At 40.9% G+C, this 20470-nt stretch overlaps 1 protein-coding gene and 1 long non-coding RNA gene across 2 annotated transcripts; one reads left to right on the top strand and one right to left on the bottom strand.

Annotated features, from left to right (window-relative positions):
• The first annotated feature begins 692 nt into the window (after window positions 1–692).
• On the top strand, window positions 693–17520 carry LOC121740237 (ionotropic receptor 25a). The gene is made up of 17 exons (XM_042132876.1): window positions 693–804; window positions 1187–1390; window positions 2346–2512; window positions 2909–3085; window positions 3562–3752; window positions 5797–5956; window positions 7330–7446; window positions 7959–8063; window positions 9225–9324; window positions 10317–10494; window positions 10834–11017; window positions 11557–11678; window positions 13522–13634; window positions 15632–15722; window positions 16108–16269; window positions 16874–16947; window positions 17192–17520. The coding sequence occupies exons 2-17, from the start codon at window positions 1321–1323 to the stop codon at window positions 17485–17487; spliced, it is 2307 nt and encodes a 768-aa protein (XP_041988810.1). The 5' UTR covers window positions 693–804; window positions 1187–1320; the 3' UTR covers window positions 17488–17520.
• On the bottom strand, window positions 1215–8685 carry LOC121740238. Its single transcript, XR_006037619.1, has 3 exons — window positions 8601–8685; window positions 2756–2757; window positions 1215–1226 (listed from the first exon to the last, which is right to left on the bottom strand). It is a non-coding gene; the product is annotated as an uncharacterized LOC121740238 (long non-coding RNA).
• Window positions 17521–20470: the final 2950 nt, after the last annotated feature.

Genomic DNA, 20470 nt, shown 5'->3' with positions numbered 1-20470 from the left:
GTGTAATATTATGGTTCATATTTAAACTTCTCAAATTTCATTTAACAGTAGTTCAACGGCTTGATAATCTCGGGTTATGTTCGAAAAGTTGAGAACCCTGTTCTACGTATTTCTGACTCTGTTCATCCCGTACTTCCTGCAAGAGTACATAGCAGCGATACTGGTGAATAAGATACGGAGCTGCAACAGCTGTCGGACTTGTTAAAATGCAGTTCCTGATGATATTGCTGATCAACTTGGGCTGCGTGGCTGCTGAGCTGAGCCTGCGGTTTGGTGAGACGTTTTTAAATGGACCGGTAGTCGTTGTGTGTGAGAGCTGAGAGGAAGTACCTAAGCTATAATAGCACATATCTAGTATGGTTTTCAAAAGTAGATTGGTAAATAGCGAATGTAGCTGAGAGCTAACAGAGGAAGTAAGCTATGTACTTATAGTTAGGTGTTAACTTAAAAAACTAAAAAAACAAAGCCCTTAGTAAATCACCATTACTCATTGATTGTTATTTCCGAGACGAGATCGTTTTTTAGAGGTAAAAAAGCTAGGCCTTCCAATTCATTTGCTATTAATACTTACCTGAGGGGTTAGGTATATTAAAATATTAAATAATATCTTTCTTGTCTTAAATCATATATTTACTTCTTCTATCTTTGCCTCTCTAGTATTTATAATAGAATCTCCTGACACGGATCTACCAGAGAGGATAGGAGAAGCGATCAAAGCACTGGAAAAGAACAATCCAGAAGTTCGGATTGATGACGACATCATACAGCTGGACCGGGAGAAAGAGGATGAAGGGAATAGAAAATGTAAGACCTAAACCTTCATTAGGTATACCTACGGCCTACCTACTGTAAACTACACTATACCTACTAGCAGAAAAATACGCCAAGCAATAAGTACCTATAGGTATTGGCTTGGCGTAGGTATTCTCCTGCTATAATGTATGTACCGTTTTTAATGGTACCTACGGATGATATAGGATAACTGTAACCTAAAGAGTTACCCAGCAGAAATGAGAAACACTTTTAACGCGGAATAGTTTCCTGCAGGATTTACTTTTGCGCGGACTGAGACATTTCAATGATAAATGTTCGCATACAACAATGCCATATCTTAATGAACTGGAAAATTATACTTAGTTCAAAACCCGCAGTAGCTTCAATATATTATTTTAAGTGGTTTTTATAGTATGCTCGGCTGTCAGTAAGGGCGTGTCAGTCATCTTCGACTTCTCCTGGTCGGCGTGGTCCGCGGCGGACGAGCTGGCCACATCAGCAGGGATCCCTCTCATCCACACGCAGCTTGGCTCGCAGCAGCTGGTGATGGCTGCGAACCAGTACCTGGAGTCGAGAAATGCGACTGATGCTGCTATTTTAGTGGAGACGGAGAGAGGTAGGAGCTAAGAAATCAAAAATGTATGGAATTGATAAGGCATCGCAAGCACCATGTTTCTACTTGCGACTTCTTTGTTTGTTGAAATGATTAAAATATGTAGCTAATTGTCGTAAATATAGATAACAGATTTTTGTGATTATTTTGGCAGTAACAAGTTTATTAATTCAACGGCGTCATTTTTATTGGTACGACGATCTCTGTGGCTCAGTGGCTGAGCGCGTTGTCAGCGCTCATGCCGGGAGTCGCGGGTTCGAATCCTGCCTAGTGCCGTAAACAGTATTTTTTGCGCCCTGTGCGAGCTTTTACAACTGCGCCCTTGTTTTTTTAGATATTATATTACCCAAAGCAATGTATAGGTCTATTTTATACTGTTGGAATCGTGCTCTAGGGGCGCAGCGGGAACTATTATCGGGAGCAAACCGAAAAAATAATACTCCTGCCTGGTTTGGCCATTTTGCGCCCCCCCAAGACTCTACGCCCTATGCCTGGGCACCGGTGGCACCGCCCTATTTACGGCACTGATCCTGCCGACGGAACAAAAAGTTTTCAATGTTCCTGGGTCATGGATGTGTATTAAATATATTGTGTATCATATAATAAAAATGTTAAACACATAATATAAAATTATTAAATATAGGTATTTCCGTTGTCTGGTACCCGTAGGTAACACAAGTCCTTCAGATAGGTACTTAGCACGGGGCCAGACTGACGTGGTGTGAAGCATCCATAGATATTATTTTAAACACATTTTGGCTTGCTAATCAAAAACGCCAGTAAATTAAAGATTCAAATTCAAAATAAATAAACTACTGCAATAAACAACCAACCATCAGAGTATAGGCTTAGGTACCTACTTTGTATAATTCCCAACATTATTTGGGTAGGTAAGCCTTTTTCGCCAGCATAATTACTAGCACAAGGTTCACCAGCCTACGTGCTAAACCTCTTCCAGACGTGGACCGCACGCTATACGAGCTGCTGGGTCGCTCGACGGTCCGCGTGTGGGTGCATTCCGAGCTATCGCGCGACGCCGCCAACTCGCTCAAGACGATGCGCCCGGAGCCCAGCTTCTATATGCTGGTGGGGGATGAGAACTTCGTCTCGACCACATATAAACGGGTGAGTAATTGAAAGTTCCTACTTTGCGTTGGGATGCCGCAGCGGTGACGCTTCGACAATGCCACATTGATGCGTTGCGTTGTCAGGCGTCGCGATTTGTGGATCAACGGACGAGACATGAGTTGCACTGACACCGTCAATATCGTACGACGCTGGATCGCAGCTATGTGGCTTGCGATCATTAATTCAATATCGTCTCAAACGATTCTTTATTCTGTTCGCGTAAAGACGCGGCGAGCCAACATCTTAATGGTTTTCCAGAATAGCTGCAGGCAATACCTACTTAAGTGTTGCTAAAGACATAGACCCTAATATCTAAAAAGTTAAATACAGCCCAAGCTTATAAAAGCGTGTTAAAAAAAAACAATCACTAAAGTTTTATTGATTGACCAACAGGCAGTAAAAGAGAAGTTGGTGAAACGCGACTACCGCTGGAACTTGGTGCTGACCGACTACAGGAGCGTCGAGCCCAACCAGCTGGTGTTGCCAACCTTCATCCTGCAAGCTGATCTGAACGAGTGTTGCAAGCTCATCGGCATGAGGGAAGCTTGCAACTGTCCCGATAATATTGATGTAAGTATAATACTCCCCACACCGGTTTCGGTGACGGTGGTCAGTTTCATTGAAACCAGGCCTGTTACGCAGGAGTAGTTTTATATAGCGCCCAAGTGTGTGCGCAGTACACAAGAGCACTCTCTATTCCTGTCACTCTCATAACCCAGTGGGACGGAAGACCGACACGACTGGCGAGAGATCAGGCAGATGTAAGTATGCAGAAGGTGCAGATCGTTTGCCTTAATTTCAAAGTTTTATATTCAAAGTGATTTATTATAAAAATTCACTAATTGGAGTAACATGTCTTTCGAATTTCAACAAGTGCGCCCCATTATATAGCTCAATTTTGAACATTCCATTAGGTAATATTATGACGTCATTCGCGCATTTTGAGGACAGTTACATCCAATTTTGGGAGTACTAAAGTCTATAGATAATTTGTTTGGAGACTGTTTAGTGTTTAGTCCCTTGTTTAACATGTTATTTTTTTGCAGAAAAAGCAGCACATCATCAACAACTTACTCCAACACGTGACTGACATGTTCTCCAAGCTGGAGTCAGATTTGACACCAACAGTCGATTGTAACGATGTAAAGGGAGACAATAAGACCAAAGAGGAGGTAGTGAGGGCACTAGAAGACTATTCCAGTAATAACGACAGTCTGTTCTACTGGGACGCGCAGAGGTGAGGCATAGCTAATAAGAGGGCGATTGACCCAAAAAATCAAACATCATCCTTCTCTCTTCACACTCACGCCCGTCTTTCATATGCCAGGTGAAAAAGAACGACGCGGATTCACCGCCAAATTAGTTTTTTCTCTATAACTCGATGAATATACAACATTTTAAAAATCCGCTAGGTCGATCTCTCAATGATAGAATTTTATACAATGTGTTAAAATATTAACTTCGTTCAATGCACGGTTATGGCAATAAATGAAAAATTCGTGAAAATTAGATGCATCTTTGTGATTTTTTTCTATCGAGAAAATTTTAAGATATCGTGTTTTTGCTCAGATCGAATTCTCGGAAATATAATGTAGTATCTAATTTTTGAAAATAAAACAATTCGGGGCTTATTTTCAAGTAAGTATACAAATTAATTATAAAATCGACACTTTAGGGTTAGTCGCCCCGTTAAATCCACATATTTTAGAAATAAAAGATATTATGGGGGCGTGGCACGCTTCGCCGATAATAATTAATAACTAACAATATTATAAATGCGAAAGTGTGTCTATCTGTCTGTATGTTTCTAACTTCTTCACGACCAAAACGCAGAACCGATTTTGATGATGTTTGGTATTGAGATACTTTGAGCCCCGGGGTAACTAACATACTACACCGGAATAGTAGTGTTTGTATTTTGTAACCAATCACATTTTGTTTAATGAAATAAGGGGGCAAACAAGCAAACGGGTCACCTGATGGAAAGCAACTTCCGTCGCCCATGGACACTCAGCTGCAGGTGCGTTGCCGGCCTTTTAAGAGGGAATAGAGTAATAGGGGAGGGTAGGGATGGGAAGGGAAGGGAATAGGGTAGGGGATTGGGCCTCCGGTAAACTCACTCACTCGGCGAAACACAACGCATGCGCTGTTTCACGCCGGTTTTCTGTGAGAATGTGGTATTTCTCCGGTCGAGCCGGCCCATTCGTGCCGAAGCATGGCTCTCTCAGGTATAAAGAGCGAGGTCCCCGCGACGCCCCTGTACATATCCCGCCTGCACTGGTCCATGGAGGTCGTCGTGGACTACATCCAGAAGAAGACGACACTGCGCCTGAGGGTCGAGCGTCTGCAGTCTCGCCGCAAGGTTAACTTTAGCTCCTTTGTGGTGAGAGTACCGACGAATCTTCTGTCGACTTTCGAGGCGCCGGAGTTCTGGCCGATGGATGTAGTCTATCGGAGGTTTCGGGAGAGACTCCGGAACGAAGCGAGTCACGTCGCCGGCAAAATGTGACAGTGTTAGTTTTTAAGTATATATAAAATATGTATGTTAGTTTTAAGGTATTTATTATAATAATTATATGTATGTTAGATTTAAGGTATTTGTTATATGGGCCTCTGATGCCCGAATTAAATGATTTGATTTGATAAACATACTCACCATTTATGTGTGTTACCTATATCCAGTAGCCTAATTAATACGAAACTTTGCATACGTATTAGTCAACGACAACCAGTGACGGATTAACCCTTAATAAAATTAAGCAATTGCCTAGGGCATCACGTCTGAGGGGGCACCAAAAGAAGGACAAAAAACATCCGTCCTGAGGGCATCACGTCTCACTCTCTCGTCACCAAAAAAGTTTCTAGGAAAAAACTAATGTTTTTAGGCGGTAAAAGTTTAAGGACTGATTCTAGTTGACATACAGATAGGGGGGGGGGGGGGGGACACAGACATGGATTGCTTAGGGCATCAAGTAGTCTTAATCCGTCACTGACGACAACGCAACAATTTGTTAACATTTTTGAAAAAAAAAGGGTTTTTTTAAACTATTATTAGGGCCTGTTTCACAACTTCCTGATAAGTGCCGATTAGGCTATCAACCACTTAACTTGACAGATAAAGTATGGAGAATCAGTCAAAAAGTTGTGAATAGCCTATTCGGCACTTTATCAGAAGGTGGTGAAACAGGCCCTTGGTGTTACAAAACACATTAGGTAAAAGTAGGTAATGATTGTGCAGCAAACGGACCCAGAGTTAATCCCTGAATATGTGACTGTCACAGGTCGGGTCTCTTCGTCCGTTCCCGTTTCCACCTGTCCCTGTACAAGCCGGACGCCGGTCTGCAGCGTGTGGCGTCGTGGTCCGCGGACGAGGACTACAAGCTGCTGCCTGGTGTGGACCTGGAGCCACTGCGGCAGTTCTTCAGGATTGGCACCACTATGGTAGGTTGGACGAACCAAGTTACACTTAAAATTATATCGTAGAAGCGTCATTTGATCATCCTTATGGAAAATGTGTTGTATTACAGAAGTACTTGTTAATTTGATTCAGCACGGATAGGGTTTGACCTTAGATGAATGATTGGTCTCGCGCGTGCGCTACGACTAGATACCGTCGGAGTACTTGAAAAATGCGGCAACAAATCATACGCCTGATGCGGCGTAACCGCGCCAGTCGCGCCGCAAGCTTCGGGTGAGGTAGATGTGTCGATAATTTTCGAAATTTTAAGTTACGTCCGTAGCAAAATGCCAGTTTGCGTAGTGAGACTATGCAATAATAACACTACAAGAAACAAGAAAGGTACTGGCATCACATACCATCAGTAAATATTATATAAATCGTCATAAACATAGAAAAATAATATAAACCTGAAAATTCGGATCGGAGTACCGCTTGATGTTCAGTGTTGCCAGTTGCCATAAACTAAAAATTCCTAAATTTTTCTGAGATTGTCATTTTTATTTATTTATTATATCTTTTTTTATATACATATACATAGTGATTAGTGGCTGAGTGGATGAGCGCATTAAAATCTCTAGCTAGCGTAGCTGGTTCGAATCCCGCCAACGGAACAAAAAGTTTTCAAAGTTCCTAGATCATGAATGTGTATTAATAAATATGAATTAGGAGTATCATATTAAAATAAAAATCTTAAATACAGTTTACATTTTATGTACACAATACAGTAACAAATGAGAAAACAAATTTAACATTTGCTTTTTTATGACTCATTCTTAACTTTCGTTAAACTTCCTACCATTGTTTTTGTATTGTTTTCTCATCAATATTGTACCCATTATATTATTTCGTTGACCTAAACAACTTTGTTATTTTATCGCATTCTTTTCGAATGGACTTTATTCCAATGGTAAAGTTTATCTGTGAATGAAAAATCAGCACTTACTATACAATAATAATAAATTACAAGACCACAGCAACTAATTTTTCCCCATTGATTGGGCACCAGTCACGTATCTGGCAACCCGATTATCTACGCACACAACAATATTTGTGCATTGTTTTACACACACTACAATATTGAGTTGCCGCATTCTGAAATCAAATTTTCTCTGCAGCGCGGTATCTAGTCGAGCGCGCGCGCGAGACCAATCATTTATCTAAGGGTTTGACCTAAGTTAAGAAAATCCTGCAGAGTAAGATATATACAGCTACCACGATACGACGTGTAGGTAGGTAATCACTAATCGATAAAAATCATAAAAATTACATTGACTAGCAAAATCTTTATCCTTCTTTTTGGTTCAGCCGCAGTTGGATAAAAAGAGAAGCTGGAGCTAAAGTTACTTGTTAACAGGCAGTACCATGGACTATACCGAAGGTGGATCCGGAGTCGGGGGAGGTGATGATGACAGAGGACGGACAGCCCGTCTACGAGGGATACTGCATTGATCTCATTGACAAACTCGCCGAGGTTAGTGCAATAAGGTCCTTTTAATATCTTTGAGGAAATTAATACCATACCTACATAGTACATACACCCAAATCCATTCAAGATCTCGGCATCTGCGTCTGTCATAACTCGATTTACGTTATCTAACATGCCAGATAAAGCCAAGCTGAACTTGAATAGTTATTAGCTGTGTAAAGACGTGGGAGAGTTATGCTTCGGCACGAATGGGCCGGCTCGACCGAAGAAATACCACGTTCTCACAGAAAACCGGCGTGAAACAGCGCTGGCGCTGTGTTTCGCCGAGTGAGTGAGTTTACCGGAGGCCCAATCCCCTAACCCTAATCCCTTCCCTACCCTCCCCTATTCCCTTCCTTACCCTCCCATACCCTCTATTACCCTAATCCTTCTTAAAGGCCGGCAACGCACCTTCAGCTCTTCTGATGTTGCGAGTATCCATGGGCGACGAAAGTTGGTTTCCATCAGGTTTGTTATTTAAAAAATTAAAACAACATTTTATTACACACATTTTATAGGAATTAAACATAGACTACGAGATCGTGACGCCGAAAGTGGGCACCTTCGGCCGACGACTGCCCAACGGCTCCTGGGACGGCGTCGTCGGAGACTTGATGACTGGAGTAAGTATAAATTAGTCGAAAAGTAGGTACCTACGTATATTTCGCCCTCAGCTTTAATAAGAAGGCTAATTTGTTCAACTCAAACCGTAACCGCATGTCAAGATTTGTATGGATTTGACAGATTTGCACGTTGTCGTTTCACGTATTATATTATGTCAATTCAGTACAAATTTAGAAATGCATCTACGCGTCGCGTTGCGGTCTGAATTGACCCTAAAAAATCGATCACTGCGCATTTCCATGAAAATAGGTCCGCATTAGGGAGATTAAGTACTGATACTCCTACTTCTTCAGCTTTCCTCTCCTAAGTAAAAAGTCGTTTCGCGTCGCTCCGCTAAAGTTAGCGGAGCGACGCGGAAATATTCTAAAAATTATGTGATGTAACCGGCATTGCTGAAAGCATCAGTATCGTACCTACCCCCTAGGTAGCGAACAGGATTCGCCCAGGGCCTCGCTCTTGCAGGGGCCTAACAACGTGTTTTTGGAAGACAAAGGGCTTCGCAAAGACCTTCCGCCCGGGCCTCGCAATGGATAAACAACTGTGGCACTGACACAGGAACGCATCGTGAGTTTCTACGACGCGACGTCGTGCCGTGTATCGTGGCACGTTACGATGTCGCGAGTGCCACGATATACGGCACGACGTTGCGTCGTAGAAACTCACGATGTCGTCATCTTTGAATTTCTACGTGAGTTTCTACGACGCGACGTCGTGCCGTGTATCGTGGCACGTTACAACGTCGCGTCCTAGTTTTTTACGATGCTCATCGTGGATTCCCACGACACGACATCGTGTCGTGTTTATGTGTCCCGGCCGGTAGAAATTCAAAGATGACGCAACGTGAGTTTCTACGACGCGGCGTCATACCGTATATCGTGGCACGTCACGATGTCGCATCGTAGTTTTTTACGATGCTCGTCGTGGATTCCCACGACACGACGTCGCATCGTGAAACGGCGCCGCGTCGTGGCACGACCAGACGTCGCATCGTGAAACGACGCCGCGTCGTGGCACGACACGACGTCGTGTCGTGTTTATGTTCACTGGCTGGAATTGTCGCGTCGCTCTGCTGCAGTGTAGTTACGCCTGTTCTGTGCTGTTCCAGCTTTTTAGTTTTGTCAGGCGATCTTAAAGTTGTGCGCCGCCTTTATTCTTCGCAGGAGACTGACATAGCGGTGGCCGCGCTGACGATGACCGCGGAGAGGGAGGAGGTGATAGACTTCGTCGCGCCCTACTTCGAGCAGACTGGGATACTTATTGGTTTGTGGTTTTAACTTCCATTTAAATATGGAATACTAGATGATTCCCTCAGCTTGGTTGCGCCAATGATCGTTTATTGCTGTGAAACCGCTATTCCGGATCGAAGCTATCTTATTTGTCTTTTCCGGGCCATAAAGTATACATTTCATCAAAATCGTGGCTGCAACTGCAACTCTTTAGGATAAAGCTGCTGCAACGGTTGCTTAATCCTAAAGAGTTAACAAATGGATAACACTTACTTCTATTTCTTATACCTAAGGGCCGGGACACAAAAACATGATACGACGTCCTGTCGTACCACGACGCGACGTTGTTTCACGATGCGACGTCGTGTCGTGGGAATCCACGACGAGCATCGTAAAAACCTACGACGCGACATCGTGACGTGCCATGATATACGGCACGACGTCGCGTCGTAGAAACTCACGACAGTTGTTATGCTCGTCGTAGATTTCCACGACACGACGTCGCATCGTGAAACGACGCTGCGTCGTGGTACGACACTACGTCGTATCGTGTTTCTGTGTCCTGGCCTTAAGTTTAATAAATATAACGCGACTACGTAAGAAAATTGAAAAAATAGCCGATTGACCATTACTTACTTACTTATCTATTTTTTTTTATTTGTTAAAATTGGATAAGTAGTTTAGTCACTACGAGGGCATATACATAAAGAAACTCCCAAAATCCCTTGGGATAAACCATAAAATTTTAATTATTGCTGTAATTGATGTATATTTTTAATTTTGCAAAAATTTATATATGACACCTCGCACATTTACCCGCACCGCATAGTACACGAAATGCGTCGCGTACGGTGCGGACGAATGTGCGAGGTTTTACATAATTTCATACAACGGATTCTTAAATGCGGCGCGTGCCTGTTGATAAATTTGCGCCTTAAATAAAAGTTTAAATGAGGTTACAGATTACATCTGTCATAGCTTTTGCTTCTATCTTTGGTTGATATACTCAAAGCTATATCCTCCCAGCGATCCGCAAGCCGATCCGCAAGACGTCCCTGTTCAAGTTCATGACGGTGCTGCGGACGGAGGTGTGGCTGAGCATCGTGGCCGCGCTGGTCCTCACTGGCTTCATGATATGGATCCTCGAGAAGTACAGCCCGTACTCGGCCAGGAATAATCCGGATGCTTACCCTTATCCGTGCAGGTAATGGTGGTTGATAACGCTTTATTTCTGTCAAGAGATGGCGCTTTTACGTTCGTTCGTTCGTTGCGCACACACTTGGGCGCTATAACTAGGTGCTGGGTAGCAAGCTGCTGGCTTAGATTCATGGAAACCAATGAACTCAACACAATTTCAATGAAGGCCCGATTCCACCGCGGCGTACGCTGTGCACGGCGGCCACGCGCCGGAATCGCGTCTTCAAATTAACACAGAAGTCGGTTTGTTTAGCTACTTGAGGTCATCTGAAATATGTGCGTACGTGCGATTCAAGTGGTATATAAGTATGAAGATGATCTATGATTATTGTGTCGATATTTTCAGGGAGTTCACCCTCAAGGAGTCGTTCTGGTTCGCGCTGACGTCATTCACGCCGCAGGGCGGGGGCGAAGCGCCCAAGGCGCTGTCGGGGCGCACGCTGGTCGCCGCCTACTGGCTCTTCGTGGTGCTGATGCTGGCCACCTTCACAGCCAACCTGGCCGCCTTCCTCACCGTTGAGAGGATGCAGGTAAAAAAATAATTAAAAGAAACAAAAAAAACCATTTCAAACAGTATTATCATGGGTACCACCTTTAGAGTATCCTCTTTCCAACAAAATAATAATCATCCAAATAGGTTAATAAAAAGCGAAGTTATCCGCGAACAAACATAAAAAAAAAACAATATTATAGGTACTCGTATAATATGGTCGAATTGAGAATTTCGCAATTCGACCATTTCATCATAAGCGACTTCACTCACACATAAACTTCTATTAAAACCAATTTATGCAAGGTGTAACAAAACTATGTAACACTATTTTAGGGTGTGTATGGGTACCCTGTATAGAGTTCGCTGTGAAAGTAGCAGCTCTGAAGGAGTAACTTTTTTCCACCTCTGTATGGAAAAAATCAGGACGCGAGGGCGCTTGCTCATATAAATTACAAATAATATTTTACTTTTTCAGCGCTTCTATTATCACAGCGAACTCTATACAGGGTTTTCCATACACGCCATAAAGTATTATCATTTAGTTTTGTTACACCTTGTTTATATATGTTTATACAGACGCCGGTGTCGTCGCTGGAGCAGCTGGCGCGTCAGTCGCGGATCAATTACACGGTGGTGGAGGGCTCCACCGTCCACCAGTACTTCATCAACATGAAGTTCGCCGAGGATACGCTCTACAGGTGGGTAACGCGTCGCCACGCTCTTATCATTAAGCATAATATGTTAGAGCAGTAGCTCTACCATGAGTTTAAAGCTATACTTAGTATTTATCGATACTCGATACCGACTACCGTAAATATTTAGTATGGCGATTTTACCATACCATACTAAAAATATACTGTAGTCGGCGTTAAACTCATGGTGGAGCTACAGATGTACACTGTAAGCGTAAGGGTTCCCTCACAAAACTGCGAATTCGCATCGCATCGCAATGCCATTTTTATTATAAATTTTAACGCAGATATTTGCGATGTGATGCGAATAGGGAATATGCACGATTTTTTTATGACTTTAATTAGTCCTTTATATCTTTATAAATGAGAATAAAACATAAAGAGGCTTCAAAATATTCAAATTATTGTTTAAATTGAAATTTAAAACATTGATTAAATGTCGATGACGTCAGATGTTATGTCCCGTGTTTGTTTCCTTTAGTGATTCAGTTACTTCGTACTTATTTTCGGGTTTATTTGCTATTGAGATCATGGAAGAGGCTGAAAAACCTTCTTACAAGTATTGTGTGATACTGAAGTGCAAAAGCATTACTAGAAACACACCTGACAAAGTATTTTTCGTATTCCAAACGATGTAAAAATACGAGAACCATGGTGTAAGATGATGAAAAGCGATAATGTATCTCCATTATCGAGTTTATTACTATGGTGATGATCATTTCAACGTAAATATGCTACGTAGTACGTATGTAGCATACTTATGTTACTGTTATACATCTTAATGCGATTCAATCAAAAGTAAATTAATTTTGCAATAGAAGATCTGAAACGAACAAGTAGCTACTTACGTAGGTACTCAACGTAAATTGTTCATAATAATTGGAATATCTAATATATAAAAATATAAAATTCTCGTGTCACTGTCTGTGCGCGAACACCTCCAAAACTTTTTTTTTTATTTTGTTGAAATTTTGTATACTTATACATTTGTTAGGTCTGAGAATAGGTTTTGATCACTTTTTAAATTTATACTAGAAATAATTTATATGGCAAAACCACTTTGCCGAGTCAGATAGTCTAATTAAATAAAATCGTAAAATCAAGGTTTGATGCAAAATATTCTAACATCATAAATGCATTTATTTTCGGTAGATAGTCCGATTGTGATTTGATAAAACCTAATATACTTATTTATAAAACCTAATATACTTATGTAGATTCACTATAAATATAGATTCACTAGAGATCGCCAGTTTTAAACTATTTTTCTAACAAATACTATAACCGCAGTATGAATATCGACGCCGATATGTAACATCTGACGTCACATTTCGTTTCGACCAATGGTGGCGCGTTTAGTAAGTTTGAATTTCCCTCCATTAATTTTCATTTTTTAAACAACATTTTATTTTTAAATGGTTTAAATGATAACTAATTAAAAAAAAATACCTTTTCATTATAATGTATGATAAAGATTACAGAAAAATATATTTGAGATGGAATTATTTTTTTTTGCATATTCCCTGTTGCAGTTATGTATGGATATTGGATTAAATATTTATACTGCCACTGGATGCTAGATAAGGGATTTTCACTTTTCAGACTTTGACACAGTGCCTATTCAGCGCTAACTAAAAAGGGGCGGGGTTACCTTCGGCGCACCATTTTATCCGGCGCCCTGGGCGGTCGCTTAGCGTCGCCCTCCCTCCTAACTGATTGTGTAAAAACTTTAAATTGACGAGTTTAGAGATCCGTAGTCTATTAACTTTCAACTTAGTAGCAACCTAATTTTGACTTCTCAACTGCGTCTGTGGCATGAAATATATGGCAAATATGTGGCATATTCCAGGGTGTGGAAGGAGATAACACTGAACGCGACGTCGGACCAGACGCAGTACCGAGTGTGGGACTACCCCGTGCGCGAGCAGTACGGACACATACTGCTCGCCATCAACGCCTCCGGTCAGTGACACAAAGCATCTCTAGATTTGTGTATAGGCAGTATAGGCCAACGCCTATGGCGGGCGGTAGCGTTCTAGGATAGCGGCAGAGTTCGCACATAGGGGTGGCAAAATTAAAGTGGCCTATACTTATAAAAATATAAATCCGGCCCTGCCCCGAAGTGTGGGAAGGGCCTATACCAGGCCTGTTCCACACTGACGGAGTTGAGGTGGGTGTGTCGTGCCCGTGGCTTCGTCTTGGGTGGCGAGAGGAGGGTCGCAGAGTTTTAGTGGGTAGGGTCGCGGCACATACCATCTTCGCCGCGATGAACCCCACAAAAAAAGGCCTGTCCCACTCGCGCGTGTAGGCATCGAACTGTAAGTACCACCCGCGGGTGGCACATCATAAGGGACTCACAAGCGAGTGGTGACGCACGCGCAAGATTTTTCGTCGCGTATCTACTGTATACTGATCATAGAGGAATTTTATTCATGATACTGATTTAACCGCTGTGACAAAATCATTATAAATCTTATAAAAATGAATAATTAAAAAAGACCAATGAAATATGTATTTGAATAAGGTATTTAAATACAAAAAGTAGATAAAAACTATACAAACATAGCAAATAAACCAATTTCATACAAAAAAATACACAAACTACACAGAAATAAACACAAGTTACTATGTTAAATTGTCAAGTTTCCTGCACTATTATAATCGAATATAAAACTACTATAAAATATAGGTTGGGTTATTAAAAGATATATTACTAACTATTTGAACTTTATAGTATCGTAGCATGAGTCGTTATTTATTTAAACGGATTTCAGGAGTGAGATTTATGTTGTTAAACTAATATGTATTCTGTGCCAATACTAAAATTTAATATCATGCTTCACGCGCTCAACCATGGAGCCACGGAGATCGTCAGAGACGCTTTGATTACTAGTTTACAACTAATCGCCAACTTTATTAGCATAATCGATGCCCTGTTTCAACATGCCGTAACGAAGAATACCTGTATTGGATTATTCTTATCGCCTTCGTGGTCCAGTGGTTTAGAGCGTGACTCTCGACTCGGAGATCGTGAGTTGGATTCCCGCGTTGGAAAAGTGTTATTTTCAAGTTTGGTTAGGACAATGCAGGCTGATCACCTGATTGTCTGAAAAGCAAGATGATGGTGCGTCGGATGGACTGAAAAAATTCGGTCCTGCGCCTGATCTCTTACCAGTCGTGTCGGTCGTCCGTCCCACTAGGTTAAGTAAAGGAAGAGAGTGTGCTCTTGTGTACTGCGCACACACGTGGGCACTATAAAATTTCTCCTGCGTAACTGGCCTGGTTTCAATGAAACCGGCCACCGTCACTGAAACCGGTGTGGGGGTATTATATTATATTATGGATTATTCTATGAACTGTTTCTGATGCAACGCACCACAACGCAATAGAGCAACATAGATTTACTGTAATACTAGCGACCCGCCCCGGCGTCGCACGGGTATAAAATATATAGCCACTGAAAAAATTGTTAAAATCGATAGCCTATGATCCTTCACGTGGTCTACTTCTTATCTGTGCCAAACAACATAAACAATTGCTCCAGTACTTCGCGAGATAAGCCCTTTTAAATAATTTCCCCCGTTTTTTCCACATTCTCCTATTAGTCTTAGCGTGATAAAATATAGCCTATAGCTTTCCTCAATTAATGGGCTATCTAACACTGAAAGAATTTTTCAAATCGGACCCGTAGTTCCTGAGATTAGCGCATTTAAGTTAGCCCTTTCAAATAATTTTCCCCGTTTTTCCACATTTTCCTCTATTTCTTCGCTCCTATTAGTCTTAGCGTGATAAAATATAGCCTATAGCCTTCCTCGATAAATGGGCTATCTAACACTGAAAGAATCATCAAAATCCGTTGCGTAGTTTTAAAGATTAAAGGGAACAAAGGGACATGAGGGAAAAAAGCGACTGTTTTATAATATGTGTAGAATATAGATGTAAACGTTTACTGTGTTCAGGTCCGGTGCCCGACGCTAAAACAGGTTTTCAGCAAGTCAACGAGCACACTGAAGCTGATTTCGCTTTCATACACGACTCCGCTGAAATCAAGTAAGTCGCTCCTTGTTTTTTATTCAAATAATTTAAATCTATTTATTAAGAGTTCCCCATGAACAAAGGTGACATTATGTATTGTTGAACAATGGTTTGTCCTTGTACATGTTATAAAATAGCTAGACACACAATAACAACAACGTCTGAACTCCGTGAACAGTGCGGATACACTGCTGAACCGATTTTGAAGGAATTTTGTATAAATATATTTTGAGTCCCCAGAAAAGCACATAGGATTTTGATCCCGAAAAATGTACGGTTACCGCGTGACAAATGAATTTCAGCGCAACGACGGTGGATAGCAAAGAGCTGCGGTGGCAGCCATCATGAAATTCATGAAAAATATTTGAGGTTTATAATCTCTAAAAATGTTATTCTCCAGATACGAGATAACCCACAATTGCAACCTGACGGAGGTCGGGGAGGTGTTCGCTGAGCAGCCGTACGCGCTCGCCGTGCAGCAGGGCTCGCGCTTGCAGGAGGACCTGTCTAAGGCCCTGCTCAACCTGCAGAAGGAGCGCGTGCTGGAGCAGCTCACTGCCAAGTGAGTTAGGCATAATAAGCTGTTGGCATGTGGACGTTGGGGGTGCGATCTCTATCTCCTTTTCGGGCTATGGGGTGTGTAAGTGTGCAAAACAGGCAACAGATTAAATTGAATCCTCTCGCCTTATTTTTTGAACTAAAGTCCAGCTAGAGTACGTAGAAATTAGCACATTGAATCGCTTATAGGAATCTATTTTACACACACACACGTAACTATTTCTATCTTGTAGAAACAAGATAGAAATGTATTAGAAAGTTTACCTGTGAAAACGACAACGAAAGAGCAATGCATTCTTGCGTTAGTGTAAGCCCGGGCGCGCACTAGCGGCCAGGCAGCGGCGGCCATCGAAAGTATGGTGTGGCCGCTTGACAGCATGCGGCCAGGTGCGCGTGGTCTACGGCGGTTTTATACTAAGGTATCTATCTCGATGGCCGTCGCGACCTGGCCGCTGCGGTTTGGCCGCTAGTGTGCGCCCGGGCTAAGATACGAATAGCCATATTCATTGTTGAAGGTGTATAACTAAGATAGGATAAGGTGTATAATTTATAAGAAATATAAAAAGTAACTGTAATAACATTTTTGTAATACTTTTCTTTTCTTTCAGATACTGGAACGAGACCGCAAGACAATCATGCCCGGACGCAGATGAATCAGAAGGAATTACTCTTGAAAGTTTAGGTATTTTTTACATGTTATGGCTATATAGCCATACAGCCTGGGACACGTAGAAAATCGGCAAATTAAAAAATATTGCTATGGTGCTTCGGTGGACATGAGATGGCCAAATATTCGTAAGCGTTAAAAACAAGCGATTGGTCACGGCCCACTGGTCGAGTTTCTGCTATCTTGGCTATTGTAGATTAGTAGGTATCTAAAAACCTACACACAACTAACATAACTCACAATTCCATATCTGTTACAGGTGGTGTCTTCATAGCGACACTATTCGGTCTTGGATTAGCGATGATAACTCTAGCCTGGGAAGTGTTCTACTACAAACGAAAAGAGAAAACCAAAGTGCAAGTTATGGAGACGAAAGTAGACAAAACTATCGCATTCCCGGAGAAAAAAGTTAAAGAAGCCAGTGTTGGCAAATTACGAAAGAGAAAGAAGAAGTTGGACGTCACGAAGACAGTGACAATCGGTGACAGTTTCAAACCCGCCGATCAGGGAATTTCGTACATTAGTGTTTATCCAAAAGGGGATTACTTACCTTAAGTAAATTATGTGTTATTATTTATTCATTTAATACCGTAGCACTAATAAAATAATAAACTATCTTTTTTCTAATTGCCATATCATCGAAACTTTTCTTTAATCCGTGAAATCTGACTCAAGTTCTAATTTAACTTGCAGTGTGCAATTAAAATTTCAACAGTGTTACAAATCGTGACACTTAAGTGGGCGCCTAGACCTACAATAATATTGAACAATATCACGTATTGCGAAATATTATTGACCGTCTAGGGTTGATATTGAATACCGCGCGCCTTCATAGACCAGTCAAGTTAGAATTTGAGGTTGCATAATTCGCACCAAGCTAAAATTCGATAAAATTGTTAAGAACATGATTAAAAATTAAATTTGAAAGTTCCCTATTATTCCCTTATGTGGAAAAAAACACCCAAACGACGATTACAACTTTAACAACTTTTTGAATCGTTATAATATTTCAGAAACGGTGGTTCGTAGGGAAAAAATTTTGAATTTGAAACCCTTTTGTAGATAATTTTATGACCTACAATTTTGTTTCAGGCATTTTTATGAAAAACATTACCGTTTTGCTAAAAATCGTGAAAAATGAAAAAATCGTTTTTTGGACCTTTGACCTTGGGTAAAAAAACCATATAGGGGAACCATGGGAGACTTTCAAATATCATTTATAATCATATTCTAAGCAATATCTATCTATCTATATATATATATATATATATATATATATATATATATATATATATATATATATATATATATATATATATATATATATATATATGTGGGATAATTATTAATTTAGTATTAACTTTTTAATTTGTATTCTATTGTCTATGTACAGCAGCCCGGATAAGTGATGACTTGGCAGAGGTGACACTTGTCAGATGGGAGTAGAGTTGTCAGTGGTAAAAGCAAGATGAATGAGATGGTTTGGTTCGATTGTTATAGAAAAATAAAGTTAGTGAGAATTTTAAAACGTTTTTGCATTGGATTGAGCCTCATCCCACATCTTTTTGGGGGCTCGTCCGGGATGGAGTAAAATCTGATGTGAAACGGAAGACGCAAGACGGATTAAGTTAGATACAGAATTCTATTAAAATGGTAGCTTTTGGAAATTTGGATTAAAGATTTATTCTTGAAGACGAAAGACTAAATGACCCCAGATAAGCCATCATTTTGCACGACTGCCAGAAGAAGACGCAATTTAAATAGAGATTCTAGTTTGAAGAGTTCTAGCTTTATTGTAACAATGCCACCGAAAAAAGACGATAAACACGAAACCGAAGACGAAGAAGAAATAGAATGTGAGGTAACGATTTCGTTCAAGGATTTAGAAAAGTCTATGACTATTTTTACCGGAGATGACACCTATCCTATTGAGACTTTTATTGATGAGTTTGAAGATACTGCGCAGATTATGAAATGGACAAAAGTCGAAAAACTGATCTATGCGAAGCGACTGTTAGATGGAACAGCAAAGTTGTTTTTACGTTCTTTGGGAAGAGTTAAAGATTATTCCAGTCTTAAGAAGGCACTTAAAGAAGAGTTTGGACCAAAGATCAACAGTGCAGTAGTACATAAAAAGCTTGCTTCTCGTAAGATGAAAAATGACGAGACATATCAGCAGTACTTCTTGTCTATGAAAGAGTTGGCGCTTCACGGCAAGGTCGAAGATGCTGCTCTAATTGAGTATGTGATAGATGGTATTCGTGACCTGGATGCAAATAAAGTTATTCTATATGGCGCCTCGGATATCAAAGAATTTCGCAAAAAGTTGGAAATCTACAGCGAGTTCCAAAAGAAGATTTCTAATAAGCCTGCAAACTTTACTAGTGATGTCCAACCATCTAGAAACACATCATTTGGAAAGAAGAATCGCGTCCATAGATGCTACAACTGCGGAGACGTAGATCATGTCTCATCCAACTGCTCAAAAGGAGTCAAGTGTTTTAAATGCAATGACTTTGGACATAAAGCTACTGAATGTTCGGCGAGGACACTAAACATTCAAAGTAAAAACGATGACGAGAAAGTTCCTTACAAGAAGATAAAGATTAACGGCCAAGACGCTTTAGCTCTGATTGACACCGGAAGTGACATTAACCTTATTACGAAATCGCAATTCGAGAAAATTAAAGAAAATGTAAAAGACTACAAAAATAAAACAACGTGCATAACTGGTATAGCAAAGAACGAAGTTTATACAGAAGGTATGTTTGTAGCTAATGTTCAGATTGATCAATGTTACGCAGATATCAAGTTGTACGTAGTCCAAGACAATGAGATACCAGTTAATATCATAATAGGTAATCCCATTTTACACGACTTTAAAGTTTGTTTTACTTCAGAAGGAATTTTTATGGAAAAGATTAGTCACCTTACGCTTTTAGTAGAAGAAAATGACAAAGACGATGCTGATAAGCAAATGGGTGAAACAGACAACGCTGCTGAGAAACTGGACCAGCAAAAACGGGGTTCCGAAGATGAAGAGGACCCTGAAGTGCAGAATATAAAAGATAAGGAAGAACGAGGTACAGTTGAGAGCACTGGAGAAAAAGAAATGGGTGCAAAAGAACAAGAGAAAGGGACAGACGATGGATCGGATGGTAAAGATAAAAAGAAACAGAAAGATTTCAACGAAATGGAGGAACCCGAAATTGATGATGATCAGATTGATCCATACCACGGCAATCAACAACTATATCCGGAGCCAGAAGATTTAAATTTACCTGAAGATATGAATGCGGATGGTGAAGAAGGGGAGGATGATATGGACGGTGAAACAGAAACGGAAAATCCATTCGACATTGACGTCATGAAAGACAACATACCTGAAGAACAAGACGATAAAAATGAAGAAGACGAAGAAAAAGACAACAAGAACGGTCTAGAAGTTTCTAGTGATGAAGAAGATGGTGGTGATAATATAGAACAACAGGATAACGAAAATCAAGAAGCAGAAGATGGCCCAGAGAAAGAATCTAAA

This window comes from Aricia agestis, chromosome 3, assembly GCF_905147365.1.
Source record: "Aricia agestis chromosome 3, ilAriAges1.1, whole genome shotgun sequence".
In the NCBI taxonomy this organism is placed as follows: Eukaryota; Metazoa; Arthropoda; class Insecta; order Lepidoptera; family Lycaenidae; genus Aricia; species Aricia agestis.
The sequence above is the reverse complement of the archived record's forward strand: the minus strand, read 5'-3'. Positions and strand labels throughout refer to the sequence as shown.

Bases quoted from the DNA above. Each gene is read 5' to 3' on its own strand.
- LOC121740237 (XM_042132876.1), top strand. From the start codon at position 1,321: ATGGCTGCGAACCAGTACCTGGAGTCGAGAAATGCGACTGATGCTGCT. The intron at 9,325-10,316 runs GTTTGTGGTTTT...ATATCCTCCCAG, and splicing joins GCAGACTGGGATACTTATTG to CGATCCGCAAGCCGATCCGC. The intron at 11,018-11,556 runs GTAAAAAAATAA...ATGTTTATACAG, and splicing joins TCACCGTTGAGAGGATGCAG to ACGCCGGTGTCGTCGCTGGA.